We start from the raw sequence: 18,449 nt of genomic DNA on the forward strand, positions 1-18,449 counted from the left end.
GCTGAGATTTCACGCGGTCCAACGGACACAGATGGGTTCAAGGAATCCTTAAATATTCCACAAGGGGTCAGCAGAAGCCAAGCAAAAAGCCCAGACGCTTGAAATTCTACCCAGTCTCAGCCTCGACTTTTTTTTTTTTGCCTTGAAATGCAAAAATTGTGCAGAATGGTGGAAAACTCTCCAGTTTTAATTTGGGAGCCGCTTCTTTAAAACTGCCTTCCAAAGTAAGACCGTTGAATTTTCCAGCATCCTGCGGCTTTAGTAAATGGTGAAGCAAAGACGGCAGGATCTCAGGAACGACTGCCACTTGAGTGAGGGTAGTACTCGGTCACCACACAGACACGTGTGTGCCCTACACAGTGACGTGTGAAGAACATGTAGATTGCCCGACACTGGTGCCAGCCCCACACGCATGGGCTGTGCTCTCCAGCAATAAATGTCACCAAACACCATATCTAGTTCTGGAAGTTTCCAAATTTCCACTGAAAAGAACACGAACAATTTTTCCTCTTATTTTCCTGGCAGGAGTGTGGGGGCGATGCACAGACAGATAGATATCAAACCCAGAACTTTCCAGAGCTCTGAAATTCCACCCAGTCTCCAGTCTGCGAGACCTTTTGGTGCAGTCGTGGAAAATTCATAAATCCGGTGTTAACGTTTAGATCGGGTTTCAAATTCACTCTGTTTAATAAAGATTTTTCCACAACTCTGCCTGGTTAGATGTTAAAAGACAGTAAAGGGTGGATAGGCTGAGATTGGGTGGAATTTCAGGCACGTGGGTTAGCAAGTGGCTGATTTCCACTCACACAGCCCAGCTTATAGCGAGGGCTATAAATACCCCAGAATCTTGCGTATTTCTGTACTTTTTTCCCCCCCACTTTTGTCGGTTTCACGCCTGCCAATTCTAAAATGAATTTGGGAACAATTCCACCCCCACCCCCGTCCTCCCCCAAGCCGGCAGCTTCTCGTCTATCAGTTTGGGTTGAAATTTTGTGTTTATCGAATTGAGCAACAAATATCTGGCCTCGATTGGGGTGGGGGGGTGGTCCTTCAACACATGGCACCTTTTGAGAGGTGCTGCTTGGATAGCATTTGTCTTGGGGGTGGGGTGTGTGTGTGGTATAAGGACTATGATGAGCTGAGGTCTGGATCCATGTGTCATCCACGGGTTATAATCATAGCATCTCTAATTCTGAGTTCATACAAAATCCGTGTGAAAACGCAGGTTATAGTGATCGGGGGCGAGTCCATCATGTCCGATATCCCCTTTACAAACCTGGGAAAAAGCACTTAACCGCTGCTGTGACAGAACCATAACTCCACACAAGAGCACTATAATGGGGTGGGGGGGGGGCGGAAAAGAGTCCAAAGTAAACAGGAAAAAACAGTAAAATTGTAAATGTGATTTTATTATGTAAAAATGTACATTTCCACAAACTTTTATAAAAAGTCAGAAGATATAAACTGTTCGCAGGCCACACCAGCCTCAAACGCATTGAGTACAGTATATAGTACTCTTATCATACGGCCTCTCTCCTGACGGTCTCCAGGCCCTGAATGAGCTTTTCCCCGCCAGCTCTCCAACGTGGGAAAATTAACACTTCCCAAATTCCCGGCCGAGAGGGAAAGATTCCTGGTTTTAGACCCCCAAATCGGAGCCAAGTTTGGTGGGGGTTAGGTGTTTTGGGGGGGGGGGGGGGGGGGGCGGGGAAACGAGGCTATCTCATCCAACAGCAAATGTCACCAGATTTCACCCACAAAGTATGCAGTCACTACACTTTACAATATATTCTGTGAAGCCCTCCAAAGCATCTCAAAGACGCTGTATCAAATGCAAGTATTATTATTAAGTATCACGGATAAATCTGACTTTTCATTAGGTTTCGGGTCTGAGTGGTTCTGGAACTTATCTGTTAAAAAAACATAATGATTCTCCCAAATAAAAACATTCAGTCCCCGCTCCTCCCGCTCTGATTAAAACTGTTCAAAATCCGTGGCGACGTGTGAACTTTCTTTCTCTCCAGTCAAGATTAAACCGAGAAAGCCTCTCCCACCCCCGTATACTCCTTTGGTCCTTTTTCCTGTTTTCTATATAAAATGTCATTTCAAATGCTTCATTACAAAAAAAAACTAATGAGGGAATGCGGAATTGGTTGGGGAGACGATGTGGGCTGGAATGGGTTAATGCCAGTTGCACATTGGTCCATCAAAATAAAGAGTCAATGTCTTTTGGCAGAGAGTTGCGCTGGGAGTGTGGGGGGTGGGGGGTGCTGGGGGTGGGGGGGGGGGAGTGCTGGGGGGGGTGGGGAGTGCTGGGGGTGGGGGGGAGGTGGGGGGAGTGCTGGGGTTGGGTGGGGGGGTGAGGGGTTGGGTGAGGGGTTGGGTGGGGGGGTGAGGGTGGGGGTGAGGGTGGGTGGTGGGTGGGGAGTGCTGGGGGTGGGTGGGTGGGTGGGGAGTGCTGGGGGTGGGTGGGGGGGTGAGGGGTTGGGTGGGGGGGTGAGGGTGGGTGGGGAGTGCTGGGGGTGGGTGAGGGTGGGGGGTGGGTGTGGAGTGGTGGGTGGGGGGGGGGTCGCTCCTCTTGACAAGCTGTCTTGTGGTGTGATGGTTTCCAGGACTCTTCTGTCTGTGTCTCATTCTCTTAACCAACGCGGTTGCGATCCACACCTGAGGGCTGAACGGGAAAAGGCGTCAGTCAGTCAGTCAGTCACAGGGCAGACAGTCCGGCGCCACCGAGGAACCTCTCAACCCTCCCCTCCCCTCCCGATAACACATGGACAGTCTGCAACACACACACAGTCTGCAACACACAACACACACACACAGTCTGCAACACACAAGTCTGCAACACACAACACACACAGTCTGCAACACACAAACAAGTGTGCAACACACACACACACACAAACCCCCCCCCCCCCCCAGGAGGAGGCTAATGGGCACAGAGAGAGCGCTTGTGTCCCCTTTAACGCTTTGCAGATGGGTCTAAAATTGCTTTGGAGATTATTATCGAGAGAGATGGTACTTAAATAGAGGAACAGACCGACAGTCCCCCCACAGCTGCACTCACGTCGCAAATAAATTAAAATAACAAATGTCCTGTACTGAAGCTCCAGCTCCAGCCTCACCCGCAAAAACACGCCAAACCCTCCGGTTTTGCTTTAAACCCATCGTTATTAATCGGCAAAAAAAAATGGAAGATTGGATCAAGAGGATGTGTTAAAATGTGAATATTCTCATCTGCAACGGATCGTTTTCCCCCTCAAACACACACTCACTCTCTCACACACACTCACTCAAACACATACACACACACACTCTCAAACACACTCACTCTCAAACACACTCACTCAAACACATACACACACACTCTCAAACACTCTCACTCTCAAACACTCCAACACACACTCACTCTCACACTCAAACATACACACACACACTCACTCAAACACATACACACACACTCTCAAACACACTCACTCTCAAACACTCCAACACACACTCACTCTCACACTCACTCAAACATACACACACACACTCACTCAAACACATACACACACTCAAACATACACTCAAATATACACACACACAAACACACACACTCAAACATACACACACTCAAACACTCACTCAAACATACACTCTCTCACTCACACTCACTCAAACATACTCTCACTCACTCTCACACTCAAACACACTTCCTCACACACTGACTCAAACGCACACTCAAAACACTCAACTCACTACACACACTCACACTCAAAACACACACTCTCACTCTCACACACACTTAAAACACACTCAACTCTCAAACACACACACACACACACACACACTTTTTTTTCGGGCGCTTTAACACCTCTCGGCAGGTTTAGACCCGGTTTACTTCAGAGCTCACCGCCCAGGGAAGAGTTTTTATTCCCGTTATAATCTCCAGTGGGTGAGAGTTGAATGAAAAAAAAACACGGAACGACGTCCCTCGCCGACACCGGACGGACGGGGAGAGGGTCAGTCAGTCACATCGCTTTCCAATGAAGTGAATTGAAACCCCAGCACTTACCATCGAGTGTGAGTGAGTGTGTGTGTGTGTGTGAGTGCGTCTCCAGTCGATCAGTGCACCGACGATTCCTTGAGGTGTCCCGACGGCAGTTCGTCTGACAACTCGGACCTCTGGAGGAAATATAAAAAAAAGGGCACGACATTAAATCACCGCATCCTCCCCCCACCCCCCACCCCAAAAAAAACACACACACACACACACACACAGCACCGACGCGACAGAGATAATTAATTGGGGGGTCAATATTAATCCCGAGCAGTCGGGAGTGGGAATACCTGCAGCTCTGCCCCCGTTGGTTTGTCCAACACGATCTGGAGGTCGAAGATGTAATCGATAACGTGCTGCAGGATCTCCACCCGACTGACCGCCCTGTTGGGGGGGATACTGGGCACCAGCTCCCGCAGTTTGGAGTAACAGTCGTTCATGTCGCGGAGTAGACTCAGCGGCTCCTCCGCCGGCCCTTTGCTGCGGGAGATGCCCGACAGACAGCAGAGCGCCTGGTAGCGACCCCTGGCCGAGCGCACGGGGCTGATGGCTTTCATCTCCTTTTTTTTTCCCCCCTCTTCCCCCCCCCCCCTTCCTAACTGACCGCTCACTTTATTTAATAGGGTATTATTGGGTGTTTTTTTTTACATATATCTATTTTTTTTAAAAAATGCAATCAAGTATATAATTGCAACACAAATGTATTTTTGCAATGCAATCTGAAGTCCCGTCTATTTATCGGAGCGATAACTTTCTCACACACACACACCCCCCACCCCCCGCAACAAAAAATACTCTTCCTCTCGAATCCGTTCCTTCCTCACTCACTCACTCACTCACTCCCTCAATGAAACACACGAGCGCTCTGTGTTTGGGGAGTGTGTACGTGTGTATGTGTGTGTATAGGGGGTGTGTGCGCGGGGGGTGTTGTGTATTTATACCCCCGAGTGGATCACCCGCACCTCCCGCACCGCACGATAACAGCGGCTGCAGCCAATCACAGCGCTCGGCTCAAAAAGCCCCGAAGCCCCGCACAGACGCCCTCCGCTATTGGTCGCCCCCGCCCCCCCCCCCGTCCCGTCCCGCCCCCCCTGTCGGCGGCCGAGGGAATGCGGAAGCGGCTGCGGAGGGAAGAGAACATTTGCCGCAAAAAGCGGCTGAGAATGCAAATTCCTTCGCTTATTGTCCTTTGAGCGAAAGCGTCTGAAAACGCTCCACAAACAACACACACCACACAGGATGGTGTGATTTTTAAACGCACTGCCACACACACACACACATACCCCCCCCAACCCCCCCCTCCCCCCCCCCCCCCCACACACACACACACATACCCCCCCAACCCCCCCCTCCCCCCCCCCCACACACACACACACATACCCCCCAACCCCCCCCCCTCCCCCCACACACACATACCCCCCCAACCCCCCCTTCCCCCCCACACACACACACACACATACCCCCCAACCCCCCTCCCCCCCACACACACACACATGCCCCATCTTAAGATTGGAGGGTGAGAGTGGGGGGGGGTTGGGGGGAAGAGAGGGAGGGTTGGGGGGGAGAGAGGGAGGGTTGGGGGGTGAGAGGGGAGGGTGGGGGGGTGAGAGGGGAGGGGTGGGGGGGTGGTGAGAGGGAGGGTTGGGGGGGTAAGAGAGAGAGGCTACGTGTGTTGTGCATTTAAAATCACACCATCCTTCCTGACCCCCTCCACTCCCACGTTACCCCGTACTGTCACCGCAGACATTAATAGGAACTTCCCACAGGGATGTGAACTGAAAAGCGTTGAACTCACGGTCACAGTTAACCTCCCCATCTCCCCCCCCCCCCCCCCCCCCACCCCTCCCTTATCGTATACGAAACACCACTCTTCTGTTTCGTTATTGCTGTCACCCCCCAACCCCCATTGCAGTTTTATTTGAAAAAAAACACACGAAAACGTCTCCAACCACAGACTAACGATTCCCCCAGCAATTAAAGATAATAATAATCGCAGCTCCGCCCCCCCCCCCCCCCCACCCCACGGCCCGGGCGGAGTGACCAGTAGCCATGTTTTAGTTGAACTGCAAACTTGGAACAGCAGAGAATAAAAGGAAAGGAAAGGGGGGCATTTTCTGGACACAAAAGTAGTAACTTGGAAGTGGTTTGGCGTTAGAGGTTGCGACTGAGAGCCGTTTCACCCTCCGCTGTCCTCCCGAGTGGTGTCGCGCAGCTCTCTCCTGCGCTGCGCTGGTGAAAATCTCACTCAACTTCGTGTTGTCTTCCCCAAAGCCCCTTTGCAGAGAGAGTGCGCCAACTTCTTCTACGAAACAACAACAACAACAACAAGATTCCATTTATAGAGCGCCTTTCACGTCGGGAGGACGTCCCGAGGCGCTGCACAGTTGGGTCATGACCCGAGCATTGGGGGGGGGAAATGGTCAGGGTGAGGGGAGGGAAGGGAGGGAGCGAGGAGGGGGAAGAGAGTCGAGAGGGGAGCTGAAGGCTGAAGGTCAAAGAGAAAGGTCTTGAGACCGGCCTTGAAGGAGGAGAGGGAGGAAGCGGCGAAGGCACTGGGGGATGGAGTTCCAGAGACGCATTAAAAACGTGTGCCCCAGAGCCCGGCGCGATCCTTAAACCGTACCCTTCCAGCCCCCGACCGGAATAATCCCGCATTTGAATGCACGCATTTACCCATTTGCATTGCATGCAGCTTTACCCCCTCCCCCCCCCCCCCACGCACACCGAAAAAAAATAGCGCGCTGGGGACCCTCAGCAAAGCTTTTGTTTATGCAGCCAGACGTTCGGATCTGCGCGTTAAAAGTCTCCTGCATTTTGACTTTCGGTGCAGCGCCTCGTTGCCTTCTCTCCCCCCCACCCCCCCCCACCTCCCCCACGCCCCCCACCCCACTCCGTGTCCCCCTTATCCTCCCGGTGCAAAGTTTCACTCGGTGCAAAGTCGAGCGCTTTGCAAACGTGTGCTTTTTTGCAACTCTTTTTTTTAAAAAAAGTCTTTCTTTCTTTCCCTTTCCACCCACCGCCACCGCCCCGCGCGGAAAAAAAAAGACCCCATAATCTTTGCACATCTGGAGGAAGGGGGTGGGGGTGTGTGTGTGTGTGTGGGGGGGGGGGGGGGGTGCATTGCCAGCTGTGTTGATCCAGGTCCCATTGGTTTTCTCAGGGCAAACAAGCCCCCGGTTGTGACAGGTGATGTATTGGCAGCAATCAGCGCGCAGCCCGACCCCGCTCCAGACAGCCTGGCGCCAGCCCCGTGACGTCACCCATTCATGAGCGCCAGCCCTGGCGCCGCGGCGGCGGGGGTTTCCAGGGCGACGCCGGGGCTGCCCATCAAAAGCGGGTTTCCAGGGCGACGCCGAGCTGCCCATCAAAAGCGGGTTGCCGGGGCGACGCCGAGCTGCCCATCAAAAGCGGGTTGCCGGGGCGACGCCGAGCTGCCCATCAAAAGCGGGTTGCCGGGGCGACCCCGGGCTGCCCCCACCCCTTTGCCCAGGACGGCTGGGGAGCTGTCAATCGGGCGGTTGCCACAGCGACGCCCGGCAGCTGTCAATCAATCCCCCGGCACCGGCGCGGGCGCGGCCCCGGTCCCTTCCTTCGCTCCTCTCGAGGCCGCGCGGAGGAAATCTGCTGCTGTGTCGCCGGCAAATGGAGGCACATTTTACCGCACTGCCCCCACCTGCACATTTGCATTTCATTGCTGTTTTTTTCCTACAACAAAGGCAACGACCTGAAGCAAACCAGTCCCCCGATAACAAGCTTTATTAATAAGCCCTTCACTTCTTGGCGTTAGGAGGTCGCTGTGTGCACAACGGGCATTGCATTGCATTGCGTTTGCTTTGCAGAAAAAAAAACAGTCACTACACTTGCACAGGGATTGGGAGGTAGAGGCGTGCGGAGTGGGGGGGTGTTGATTTCAACGCTGTGAGGATGCTGCGAGCAGCAATAGCCCGAAAGAGTGAGGATTATAATAATCCTTGCATTTGATATAGCGCTTTTCACGTCGGGAGGACGTCCCAAAGCGCTTCACAGAACACACTGTAAAATGAATTGACTGTATATTTGTGGGCGAACGCGGCAGCCAATTGCGCACAGCAATGTCCCACAAACAGTCGTAGATTGAAAATGACCAATTTATTATTGTTTTTGGTTTTGAAGGGATTATTATTAGGCTCTGTGTGGAGTAAGGAAACTTGCCCAAGGTTTCGCCCTCTGCCTGGAATTGAACTCAGGTCTCTCACTTGCAAAGCGAGTGCTCTAACCACTGAGCTACAGGACTCCACAATTGGGGGGATTGGGGGGAAGGTTCAGAGGAGCAGTGACCATATCAACGCTGAGGTTTGAGGGAAGAGATCGCCTCTCGGGAGAGAAAGCCCTTCGTGTCTCCTGTTCGGGAGAGCGAGACGTGCTGGAAAAAGTGAAATAAAGCAGGATTTATTTAATATTTACCACCGTCGCGCCCGGAGGCTTTTCATATCCACAGTGGTTTTAGACTGTTTGCTGGTGAACCAGGAATTGTACTCGTGAAGGTGCTTCGAGCTTGTTGGGCCTTGAGCGCATGGTGGGGGGGATGGGGGGGTGGGAGGTTGATTGGGGGGAAGGGAGGAAGGAAAGTCAAATCTACATCCTTCAGCAGGAGAGCTGTTTCTCTGGATAATGATCAGGAGTGCAGAGCTCTCTGGCTAATTTTCACTCCCTCCGCCGCTCATCCCGAAGGGAGGGGGCTGAGGTCAATTGACGCCCCAGCTGGTGCCAGTAACAGCCCAGAGTGGGGGGGATGTGGCCTGTGCAGTTCGCTTGCTTTTAGTGAGGAAGCCGTGGGAGGGAGACTTTCTGCGACTGTTTGACACTCTTTGATCCCAGCGCTGTTAACAGTAACGGCCTCAGGCAGCAGTAACTATTGGTCCATCTCGTTACCCATCTAACGAGACCAAAAGCTTCCTGTCTCGCGCCCAGTAAAGTAATTCAGGAGCATAGTTATTATTATGTTCGAATCGTGCGTCTTAAAGACTCTCTAAGAGTCCCATAATAATAATAATAATCCTAGGATTTGATATAACGCATATCACATTGTTGTGACATCTCAAAGCACTTCACAGAATGTATTGTAGAGTGACTGTGTATTTTCTGGACAAAGCGCGTCAGCCAATTGCATACACAATGTCCCACAAACAGTTGACGATTGAGTGACCAAATTGTTTTTTATGGTGAGTTTATTACTTCCAGCGATCAACCCCAACTCTCAAAACAAAAATAACTGAATGGAAGTTTGGCCATTGGCCTCTTTCACAAAAAATGTAAAGAACCACAAACCACCAATTATTTATCAAACCATATTAACACATATCTCCCCCCTCCCCCCCGTCGTCGTTCCCCCCACACATTCCTTGAGACCATGCCCACCACAACAACAACTTGCACTTGTATAGCACCCTTCACGCAGGATAGTAACTCGGAACGCTTAACGGTGGCGGAGCCTGACACCTACAACAACAACAAGATTGCATTTATAGAGCGCCTTTCACGTCGGGAGGACATCCGAAGGCGCTGACCTGGGATAGGGGGGAGGTAAACATAAACACAGACGAAGAGTATGGTCTTCACACACACACACACTCTTTATAACACACTGTTATACCCCTGACGTGTGCAGGTGTTTTCCTGGTATAAGCCATAGATCCTGTTTTCAGTTTGTCGCCTAGGGTTAGCTGCAGGTGTGGAGTGATAGGCAGGAAGTTGCCAGGACACCGGGGTGAGAGATAACCTCATACTGTTAGCAATGCACTCTTACACAAGATCTCTGCACAAAGATCCTTTTCTTTTTCAAAACATCTGAATGAACTCATTCCGCCTACTCCACTGCACTCAGGCACCAGGGAGTTTCCATCTGTCCTTTAAATGCTGACCTTCAAATCCCTCTGCAGTCTCACCCATCCTCACTCCCTCCCTCTGCAATCCCTCCATCCCTCGTTCCTTGTCGTGCTCTTTTGTCTCTGGTCTGCTACTCCTCGCTCCTTCCCTCCCACCATCAGTGGTCGAGCCTGCCTTCTCTCTGGAACTCTCCCAAAGAACCATATCTTCTCTCTGAAACTCTCCCAAAGCCCCTTCTCCTCTATTATCTGCCCATCTTAAAAACCCTCTTAAAATGTTCAATGCTCTCAAGCTCTCTCCTTTCCTTCCTTGAGGGCATTGAGCAAAGGCACAGTCAAAGAGATAAACTTTTAAGAGGGTTGTCGTGAATTGTTGTGAGTTTATCCCAGACGTTCTTCCCATGTGAAACCTTGCATAAAATTCCTTTCCTCCTGAAAGGGGTGGACTTGCAACAACAGTGCAACAACAACATCAACAACAAATTACATTTGTAATACTCCTTTCATGTTGGGAGGACTTCTCAGGGATTTGGACCTGAGCTGGAGCTGCAATATCTGAGGTGGGAGGAAATGGGGATTTCATCTTCAAAGCCCAGCAGTGGAGAGAGACAAGCGGCACTCAGAGGAGGAGATAAGTAGAAGGAAGATGAGGCAAGGACAAAACACCGATTAAACAAGACTTGCAACATAAGGAAAATGTTGCAAGTCGGACGGTTGCAGGACCACAGCTTCTGTTATAAATAACACAAGATTTTCACACTCAGCCCATCTTGCCCAAGCTCTGCACAAGACGTTTAATGTTCCTTAGATATGACTGGGAAGAACTGGAGCGGAAGCGAATTGGTGAGAAAGGCACTTCTGCAAAACTGAAATGAGACAAGATCAGGGCCTCTCTGGCCACAAACAAGGACATACTGACCTTGTCCTGGATGAGAGCTAACTTTCTTCAGTTCAATGCCAACAAGACCGAGGCTCTACTGATTGGCACCTCAGGCGCTGACAGCATCACTATCCATGGTTGCACACTCCACCTTGCTAAGCCAGTCTGGAACCCTGGGGTCTTGTTTGACTCTCAACTATCCTTTTTACCCCACATCTGCGCCATGAACCGCTCTGCCTTCCCCCATCTCCGCAACGTTGCCCAGCTCCGACAATGTCTCACATCGCAGGCCGCTAAAACCCTCATACACGCCTTCATTACATCAAGGCTTGACTATGCAAACTCACCCCTTGTTGGCCTCCCCAACTCCTCTCCCCACAGGCTGCAGATCATCCAGAACTCTGCAGCCCGTATCCCCTCCGGCACCTGGTCCGTTACCCTATTACCCCCTTCCTTGCCCAACCACTGGCTTCCCATCAAACAGAGGATACAGTTCAAATCCTGGTCCTCACCTTCAAAGCCCTCCACGGTCTTGCTCCCCCCACCTCTTTGACCTCCTAACCCCCTACCATTCCTCCACTCAGCGGGCTCTGGCCTGCTTCAGGTCCCCCGCCTTGCTCTCTCAACTATCGGGCAGGCTTTCTACCACTCTGCACCTACCCTCTGGAACTCCACCACACAGTCCCTTCATCTCTCCCCCGCTTTCACCACCTTCAAGACCCACCTCAAGGCCCTCCTCTTCGACTGTGCTTTCGATCTTCCTTCTTTCCCCCCACCCCGACCCTTAGCTCGGGTCCATAACCCTATCTGTCCAGCGCCTTGGGACGTCCTCCCAATATTAAAGGCGCTATATAATTGTAATTTTGTTGTTTTTGTGTCAGCCCGCAGAAGCCAAGGCTGGAGCCTCTCATGGCCTAGACCCACACTCCCAACAATCCCACTCCACCAAATGCTGGGTGGCTCTCTAGTCAAACTATGTTTTAGTTGATTGCTCAGTCGCTCGTGCTCTGGACTCTGGATGAAATATAACTCCAGACAAAGGGGGTCTGGTTTAGGGGTGTGAAGGCTAAATTCAGGACAGACACCAAAAAGTGTTTCTTTACACAGAGCGTGAACAACTGGGAACAAGTTATCAGGAAGAGAGGGAGGTTGAGGCCAGGACTTTGGGACTCTTTATAGAAACAGCCCGACACTGCAATGGGAGGATGGCCGAATCCGTTTTGGTGCTTTTCTGTTTTTACACAAAATGGGATTTGCTTTTAAAGTCATAAGTAACCTCTGTGCTAACTAGCTTCTGATTAATGTAACGTAACACAAGGCCACAGGCTGGCTAGTACTGGTTATAGGAGATTAGGGGAGAATCTAACGAGTTTATCAGTGCGATGTTCCTGTACAAACAGTGACCAGCAAGTCTGCATGTGGTGTGTGTGTGGGGGGGGGAGCAATGAGTCACATTACTGTCTAGAGATCCTAATCACTATAAATTCCCCCCCTCGCCCCCCCCCCCAAACAGTCAGTCAGTGATAAACAAGGGAGAGAGGGAAAAACTGAGAGAAAAGGGGAGTGAGAGTGCGAAAGAGGGAAAGAAAAATTATTAGGTAAATGGACACAGTTTCTGTGTCCTACCTGCCCCCAGGCCTCTCTGCTCAGGTGAATGGGCTCAGGGGAGAGTGAGAAAATAAATGCTGGGATGTATCCCCACAGAAATCTTATAGGAATTATATACCAACTGGGGGAAAAGGTTAAGGGAGTTAAATGGAACTGTTCGAGTTGTAAGAGGAAAGTCCATCCACGGTGGCAGAGACAGTGGTATTGCATGCGGTTGAAGAGAAATTTGATTTAATGCCTAGTAGGTGCCAGCGTCTAACACAGTCAATCAATGTGACACTCCTTCTCTCTGCTATGAGGTTCTCTCCTATGTAAAGTGGTTAAATATTAAATGAAATCAGTCATTCACTTCATGGCTGTTTTTGCTATGTGCAAATTGGTTGCTGCAGATTTGTCTACAAAATACACAGTCACTACATTTTAATTAGTGAAGTGCATTGAGACGTCATGATGAAGTAAAAATGTGAGCAGTTGTGCAAATGTAGCCGCAGAAAGCTCACTTTTTGGGTGGGGGGAGTAGGGATTATATTTACGATCTGCGAGGTGAGTAGCGTGTGATGCTTTTGGATGCTCTTATCTGTAAGACATGGGAAGTGCACGCAAAGCAGTGCTGTTTGTGCCAGTTGATTTCTGACATGAGAAGGTTTACACAGCTCTCGCAGGTTTCACCTATCCCTTCTCCCATACCCACACACATGATTCCATGGTGTAATAGCACACATTGGGCTGTGCCCACCTCCCAGCCTACGCAATGTGCAGACACAGGGCTCATCGCAGAACGTAGCCCTGGGTTTAAACCATCCAACAGTCACCCATAGTTTGGATTCCAGTGACTAACCACACGGGGATCATTTCATTACAAAAGCAGGTATTTTTCTGTTATTACAGATGAAGTGTGTTAATAAGAGCTCAATCGCTTGTTATTCTTACAAGCTTTCTCTTAGCAAGAACTTTGCCAGCTCAGTCAGTGTTTGCGGCTCAGAACACTTTGCGGACACTGAATCTAGCCCCCAAGCCGTTATCAAATCGATCACCATCAGTCTCCACCCTTGACCTCAATCCAGTCTCCTGCAAATTGTCCAGCGAGCGGCCACAGCTGTAGGATCCTCTGGAACATAGAAAGTTTTGGGACAAAATTCTAGAGTAAGGATAACCCTGGCAACTAGAACGTCTAAATATATCACCTCGCTTCACAAGGAATTCCTTCAGGCGTAGTGACTGTGTATTTTGCAGCCAAACACACCAGCCACTCTGCACACAAGCAAGGTCCCATTTTGTTTGCTTGCGTACAAATACCCAGTCACTACAGTTGATAGTGATTCCCTGAGAAGCACTTTGAGCATCTGCTCTGAACATGGTTTCGCTGTACAGTATTACAGTGAGGATTAATGTTTTGAAGTTTAGTCTGATATGATGTGAACATATAATCTGGGTTTCCCGTGCGAACGGGATTAAGAAGCCATGATTGACACCAGTGGTAACTCAACCACAGGGAGCATTGTTTTCAGCTCACATGGATTTCATTCCACCAGGAAACTCTTCAAACAAATCTAATCTCCTGATTCTGAAAGTCTTTGTTGTGTGTGTGTGTGTGTGTGTGTGTGGATGGGGGGGTGGGGGGGGGTAATGCAATTGCAAAAGACTGCTGACCAGAGACATTTGGAGAAGCTGAAATTCCGTCCGGTCTCAGCATGCGGCACTATCCTGGCATAGTGTTTAGGACGGTGCAGAAATGTGGCAGTGGTTCCTTCAGTTCAATCTTCGTTTGGAAGTGGCTGGCAGTGGAGGCCGCCCAGACAAGGCAATTTGTTATTTTCATTTTTTATCAAAGCCATCTGGCGCCGCTTGGCTGGAAGCCTCGGCAGAGGAGTATTCTGGAGTATTTTTAGCCGGGAACATCCCCACCCCGATGGGGCTTGGTGATTTAGAAGCCAATGGTGGTGAGGCCGTATTCGGACACGACCCAGGCTGATTCACACTTTGTATTCTCTGATATTGGCCCATAACAGGGGGGGCTCCATCAGGCACAAGGGATTGTCCCGGCCAAGCACTAGGGGGGCAGGGTCTTAGTTGCAGTTGGTGTGTTGGAGTTGGGCTTGTCTGTTGGGGTCGGGGTTGCGTGTTAGGTTCATAGGAGCATAGGATCATAGGAACAGGAGTAGGCCATTCAGCCCTCCAATCTGTTCCGCCAAATCATCAGGTCATGGCTGATCTGTACCTAAACTAATTCTTTTCATTCCAATTTCCTGCTTTCCCCTCATATCCCTTAATATCCTGACCTACCAAAAAATGGTCATGTTTGTGGTCATGCATTTGGGCCGTACATCATGTGTTGTGGTCGGGGTCATGTGTTGATAATCAATGACCAGGCCTGTCTTGAAAGCGAAGAGTTAAGTACACAGTTGGCGCCATTGCCTGCCTCTCTCAGGTTTGTCAGATAATATTCAACAATTTGCTGTAAAACAGCTACTTCCCATTAACTTCCTTTCCTAAAGTCAACAAACTCCCAGTGAATTCCAGGCAGCTGTCACTGAGCCACTCAGAGCTATTCCCACTGTGGAGTTTGCAGGCTTTTCCCCAGCGATAGCCAGTTCCTCTCCACAAACTCACCAGATCTGCCTAAAACCTGTGGAGAGACTTCTGTTTGCTGGGCGTGTGGGGGGTTGGGGGTGGCTGTAAAGATTGTATCTACATGAAGCCATTTCGCTCACAAAATCCACAGTATATCTTTTACACTTTACAATATATTCTGTGAAGGGCTTTGAGACATGTCAAATGCAAGGATTATTATGGATACGCCAAGGAACCATTCACTTTCAGGCCTGGGGTGGGGTGGGGTGGGGGGGCTTGGCTGAGTCAGAGTCTCCTGACACACTGGGACTTGGCCACAGATTGGTGTCAATGACCCAGTGTTGTTGTAGGGAAGATCTAAATCTCTCCCCCACCCCCTGCCACCCCCGTGGTGAGTTAAGTGAAACCCGGGGAGAAAGTATGAAGCTGCTGGAGGAAGCCAGCATCACATTCCTGAGCCCTGATGCCTTTCGCTGCACGAGTCCGAACTAATTAAAGCATGTTCTCGGGTCTTGGCCATAATTACACACAGAGAGGAAACATATAAAGCTGTCGTCTGATTTCGTTGTCAGTCAGACAAAAATAAAGAGGCAAAAGTACTTTCTTTGAGTGTTAAAAATAAATATTTGCATTTTCTCTCACTCCTCTTTGCGCGCTGGTGAGAGCCCTGAGCGTGGAGCGTGGTGCGTAGAATGGGAGCAGCCCACAGCTCACAGCTCAGCTCCACCCTCGGGGGAGTGGGGGGGGGTGGGGTGTGGGGGTATCAATGGAGAACGGTCAGGAAAAAGAGCCCCAGCTGACTTTTGACTTACAGTGTTGACATCCCAGCATCCACACAAGCCGAGCCAACGTGTGGTAACTGGCTGGATTCTGTCGCACAGGGAGTGTGGGATGTCATCAGAAGATATTTGTGGGAAGCCCAGATAACTGAGATCTTTCCGTGCATAACTTGTGGTCACTGGGAAGTTTTTATTGGCAGAGGGGCCTTTCCTGATGAAACAGGGCTTTGTGTCAACTGGTCCATCAGACGCGTTTCCTCTGGTTTTGACGACATGTGTTTAAAATCCCGACGTGGGGCTTGTGACTCAGAGATGAGATTCCGGACACACACTGATACTGAGGACCAGAGAGCAGGGGCAGAGTCGCTAAAGGATCGGGCATTGAGAGTAAGATGGAGGAAGGTGGGAGGGAGGGAGTGTGGAAATGAGGGGCAACTGGTCTGTTCAGTTGTGGCAGACATGTTGAGCTACCTGACTAGTGCCATTGAGCCTCAAACCAGTGACTGTCCTCTGACTTCCATTGGCTCCAGCACCCTCCCCTCCCACTTCCTCAAAGCTTCGCAGAGACTCAGATCTCAATCATTCTGTGTTCCTGGCAATGATTAAACGCACATTCTTTGGAGTGACAAGGTTACAGGGAACATGGTTCGAAGGGAAACAAATGAACGACACAGTTTAAACACAAAAACAAATAGAAAATGGAAAGAAAACGCACCGGATTGAAAGGGGAGATGTTCGTGGGGATGGGGGGAGGAGGGTAGAGGGAGGGATTATTATAGGTTTCTCCACCCCCCCCCATTCCTCAGCGCATTTTATTGTTTAAGAGTAAAATAATAATAATCCTTGTATTTGATCTAGTGCCTTATCGCGTCTTCGAGACGTCTCAAAGCGCTTCACAGAATATACTGTAGAGTAAATTGACTGTATGTATATTTTTGGGGCGAGTGACAATGACAGTGAGTTTGAGGCAGGATGGTCCAAGTTTCCACTGATCTCGACAAGGCAGCAGTGATTGACCAGGCACCTTGGGACAACGTTCCAATATGAAAGGCGCTATGTAACTGTAATTTGACGTTGTTGTTGTTGTTGGCTTGGGCGTTAGGAAGAGGAGAATTCCACCAGGATTCTCCAGTTCCTGAACCCCATCCCCCCTTCGCTCTGACTGTAAGGTGCATATCTGCAGTGGGGGGGGTAGGAGTGAGGGAGGTCAGGACATGGGTAAATGCCCCCACTACCCACACTCACTGTCAAGACTCACACATTGAACAACGAGACGAGGTGCCGGCCGGGAGTCGGTTTAACATCTAATGCGAAGAGCTTAACGGTGGAGAACTCTGTTTACGATCCACAGACTGATGGACATCAGTGAGAGACAGATTGGCCTTGTTTAATTCTTCAAATTCCCCCACTGCTGGTCAACAGACTCGTCTTAAAGAAGGCAGGGCCGTGGACAGGGCACATTGCAGCGGGTTTTCTGCATTGTTGTTTAAGGCTGAGCTGGTGGGGTCCCACAGTTCTGGTATCAGCTGTAATCGCCTTGTGCTGCTGAAAGCCATTATCTCTGCAATTTCACAAACACCCCCCTGACAATGGCTCAGTGACAAACACCCTTATTTGCCTTTTGCGATGTAATTTTCCAGCCTCTGATAGAGGCAAGGGCCAGCTGCACAGCCAGGTGCCACTGGAAGAAAGAACAGGAAATGGTGAAAACAAGTTTTGTAATAATTGTGATGCCAATTTCTAAATCTGTATCTTTTTTTGCTGCGGGCGGGCGGGGGAGTGCGTGTGTGTGTGTGTGTGCACGGGGGTTACACAGCACACCTGCAGCACATTCACTACATCAGCCTGTGTCTGTGTCGCTGGAGACAGCGAGAAGACATTACCATATAACAAAGGCATCTGCCAGCCCTGCTCCCCGTAGGTCAACACAGAGCAAACACAGGCCAAACACAGACCCGCTCCCCGCACAGCCAACACAGCCCCCTCCTTACACGGCCTACAGTTTGATACCATTTTCCATCACTGATCTTGCCCCCACCCACCACCCCTTAGTCTTACTGCAATTTAGCTTCATTCTATAATTGAAAAATCATAATAATAATCCTTGCATACAATACAGGGTCTAACAGGTCTGTGAGTTAACCACGGGCAGCTATTTTGCATACTACAATGTCCCACAAACAGCCACGGTGTGAATGACCAATATGTCTGGTCACCGGGAGAAACTTCCTTCTCTTTTCCAATCAGCATCACAAGCCTCGTGCGGAGCGAGCAAGGCCCAGGCAGTGAGAGGTCAGTGCTCTGTATCTGTGCTCTAATCTCTGCGATGCGCTTGCTGCTGAATTTACTTTAAGACATAGCAGACGGTGCTGTTTTGGCGCTGGGTGGATCTCAGGGCTAAAAACAGCATCTGGCGAGACAAATATAGAATAGCAGATACCCAGGAATGGATGGAAACCTATAACCCAATCAGGATAGTCTCGGGAACTATAAACATGAACACCTTGTGAATGCCATCTAAGCCCTGACATTGATTACAACCTTTGAACATACTGACACTGAACTTAATTTGAACATACGGGTTTGTTCTTGTCTCAGCCTGTGGTTCACTGGCTCATACGCTCGCCACGGGGTCAGGAGGTTGTTGGTTCAAGCCACACATCAGGACTCTGAGCTCACAGTCTATGCTGACGCTTTGGTATAGC

The 18,449-nt window shown here is 50.2% G+C and overlaps 1 protein-coding gene across 1 annotated transcript; it reads right to left on the reverse strand.

Moving 5' to 3' along the window:
- Positions 1-2,622: 2,622 nt before the first annotated feature.
- On the reverse strand, positions 2,623-4,954 carry LOC103179548 (DNA-binding protein inhibitor ID-2-B). The gene is made up of 3 exons (XM_042338673.1): positions 4,333-4,954; positions 4,058-4,167; positions 2,623-2,671 (listed from the first exon to the last, which is right to left on the reverse strand). The coding sequence occupies exons 1-2, from the start codon at positions 4,597-4,599 to the stop codon at positions 4,108-4,110; spliced, it is 327 nt and encodes a 108-aa protein (XP_042194607.1). The 5' UTR covers positions 4,600-4,954; the 3' UTR covers positions 2,623-2,671; positions 4,058-4,107.
- Positions 4,955-18,449: the final 13,495 nt, after the last annotated feature.

This window comes from Callorhinchus milii, unplaced genomic scaffold (genome assembly GCF_018977255.1).
Source record: "Callorhinchus milii isolate IMCB2004 unplaced genomic scaffold, IMCB_Cmil_1.0 Scaffold10, whole genome shotgun sequence".
Taxonomy (NCBI): domain Eukaryota; kingdom Metazoa; phylum Chordata; class Chondrichthyes; order Chimaeriformes; family Callorhinchidae; genus Callorhinchus; species Callorhinchus milii.

Bases quoted from the DNA above. Each gene is read 5' to 3' on its own strand.
- LOC103179548 (XM_042338673.1), bottom strand. From the start codon at position 4,599: ATGAAAGCCATCAGCCCCGTGCGCTCGGCCAGGGGTCGCTACCAGGCG. The intron at 4,168-4,332 runs GTATTCCCACTC...TATTTCCTCCAG, and splicing joins CAACGGGGGCAGAGCTGCAG to AGGTCCGAGTTGTCAGACGA.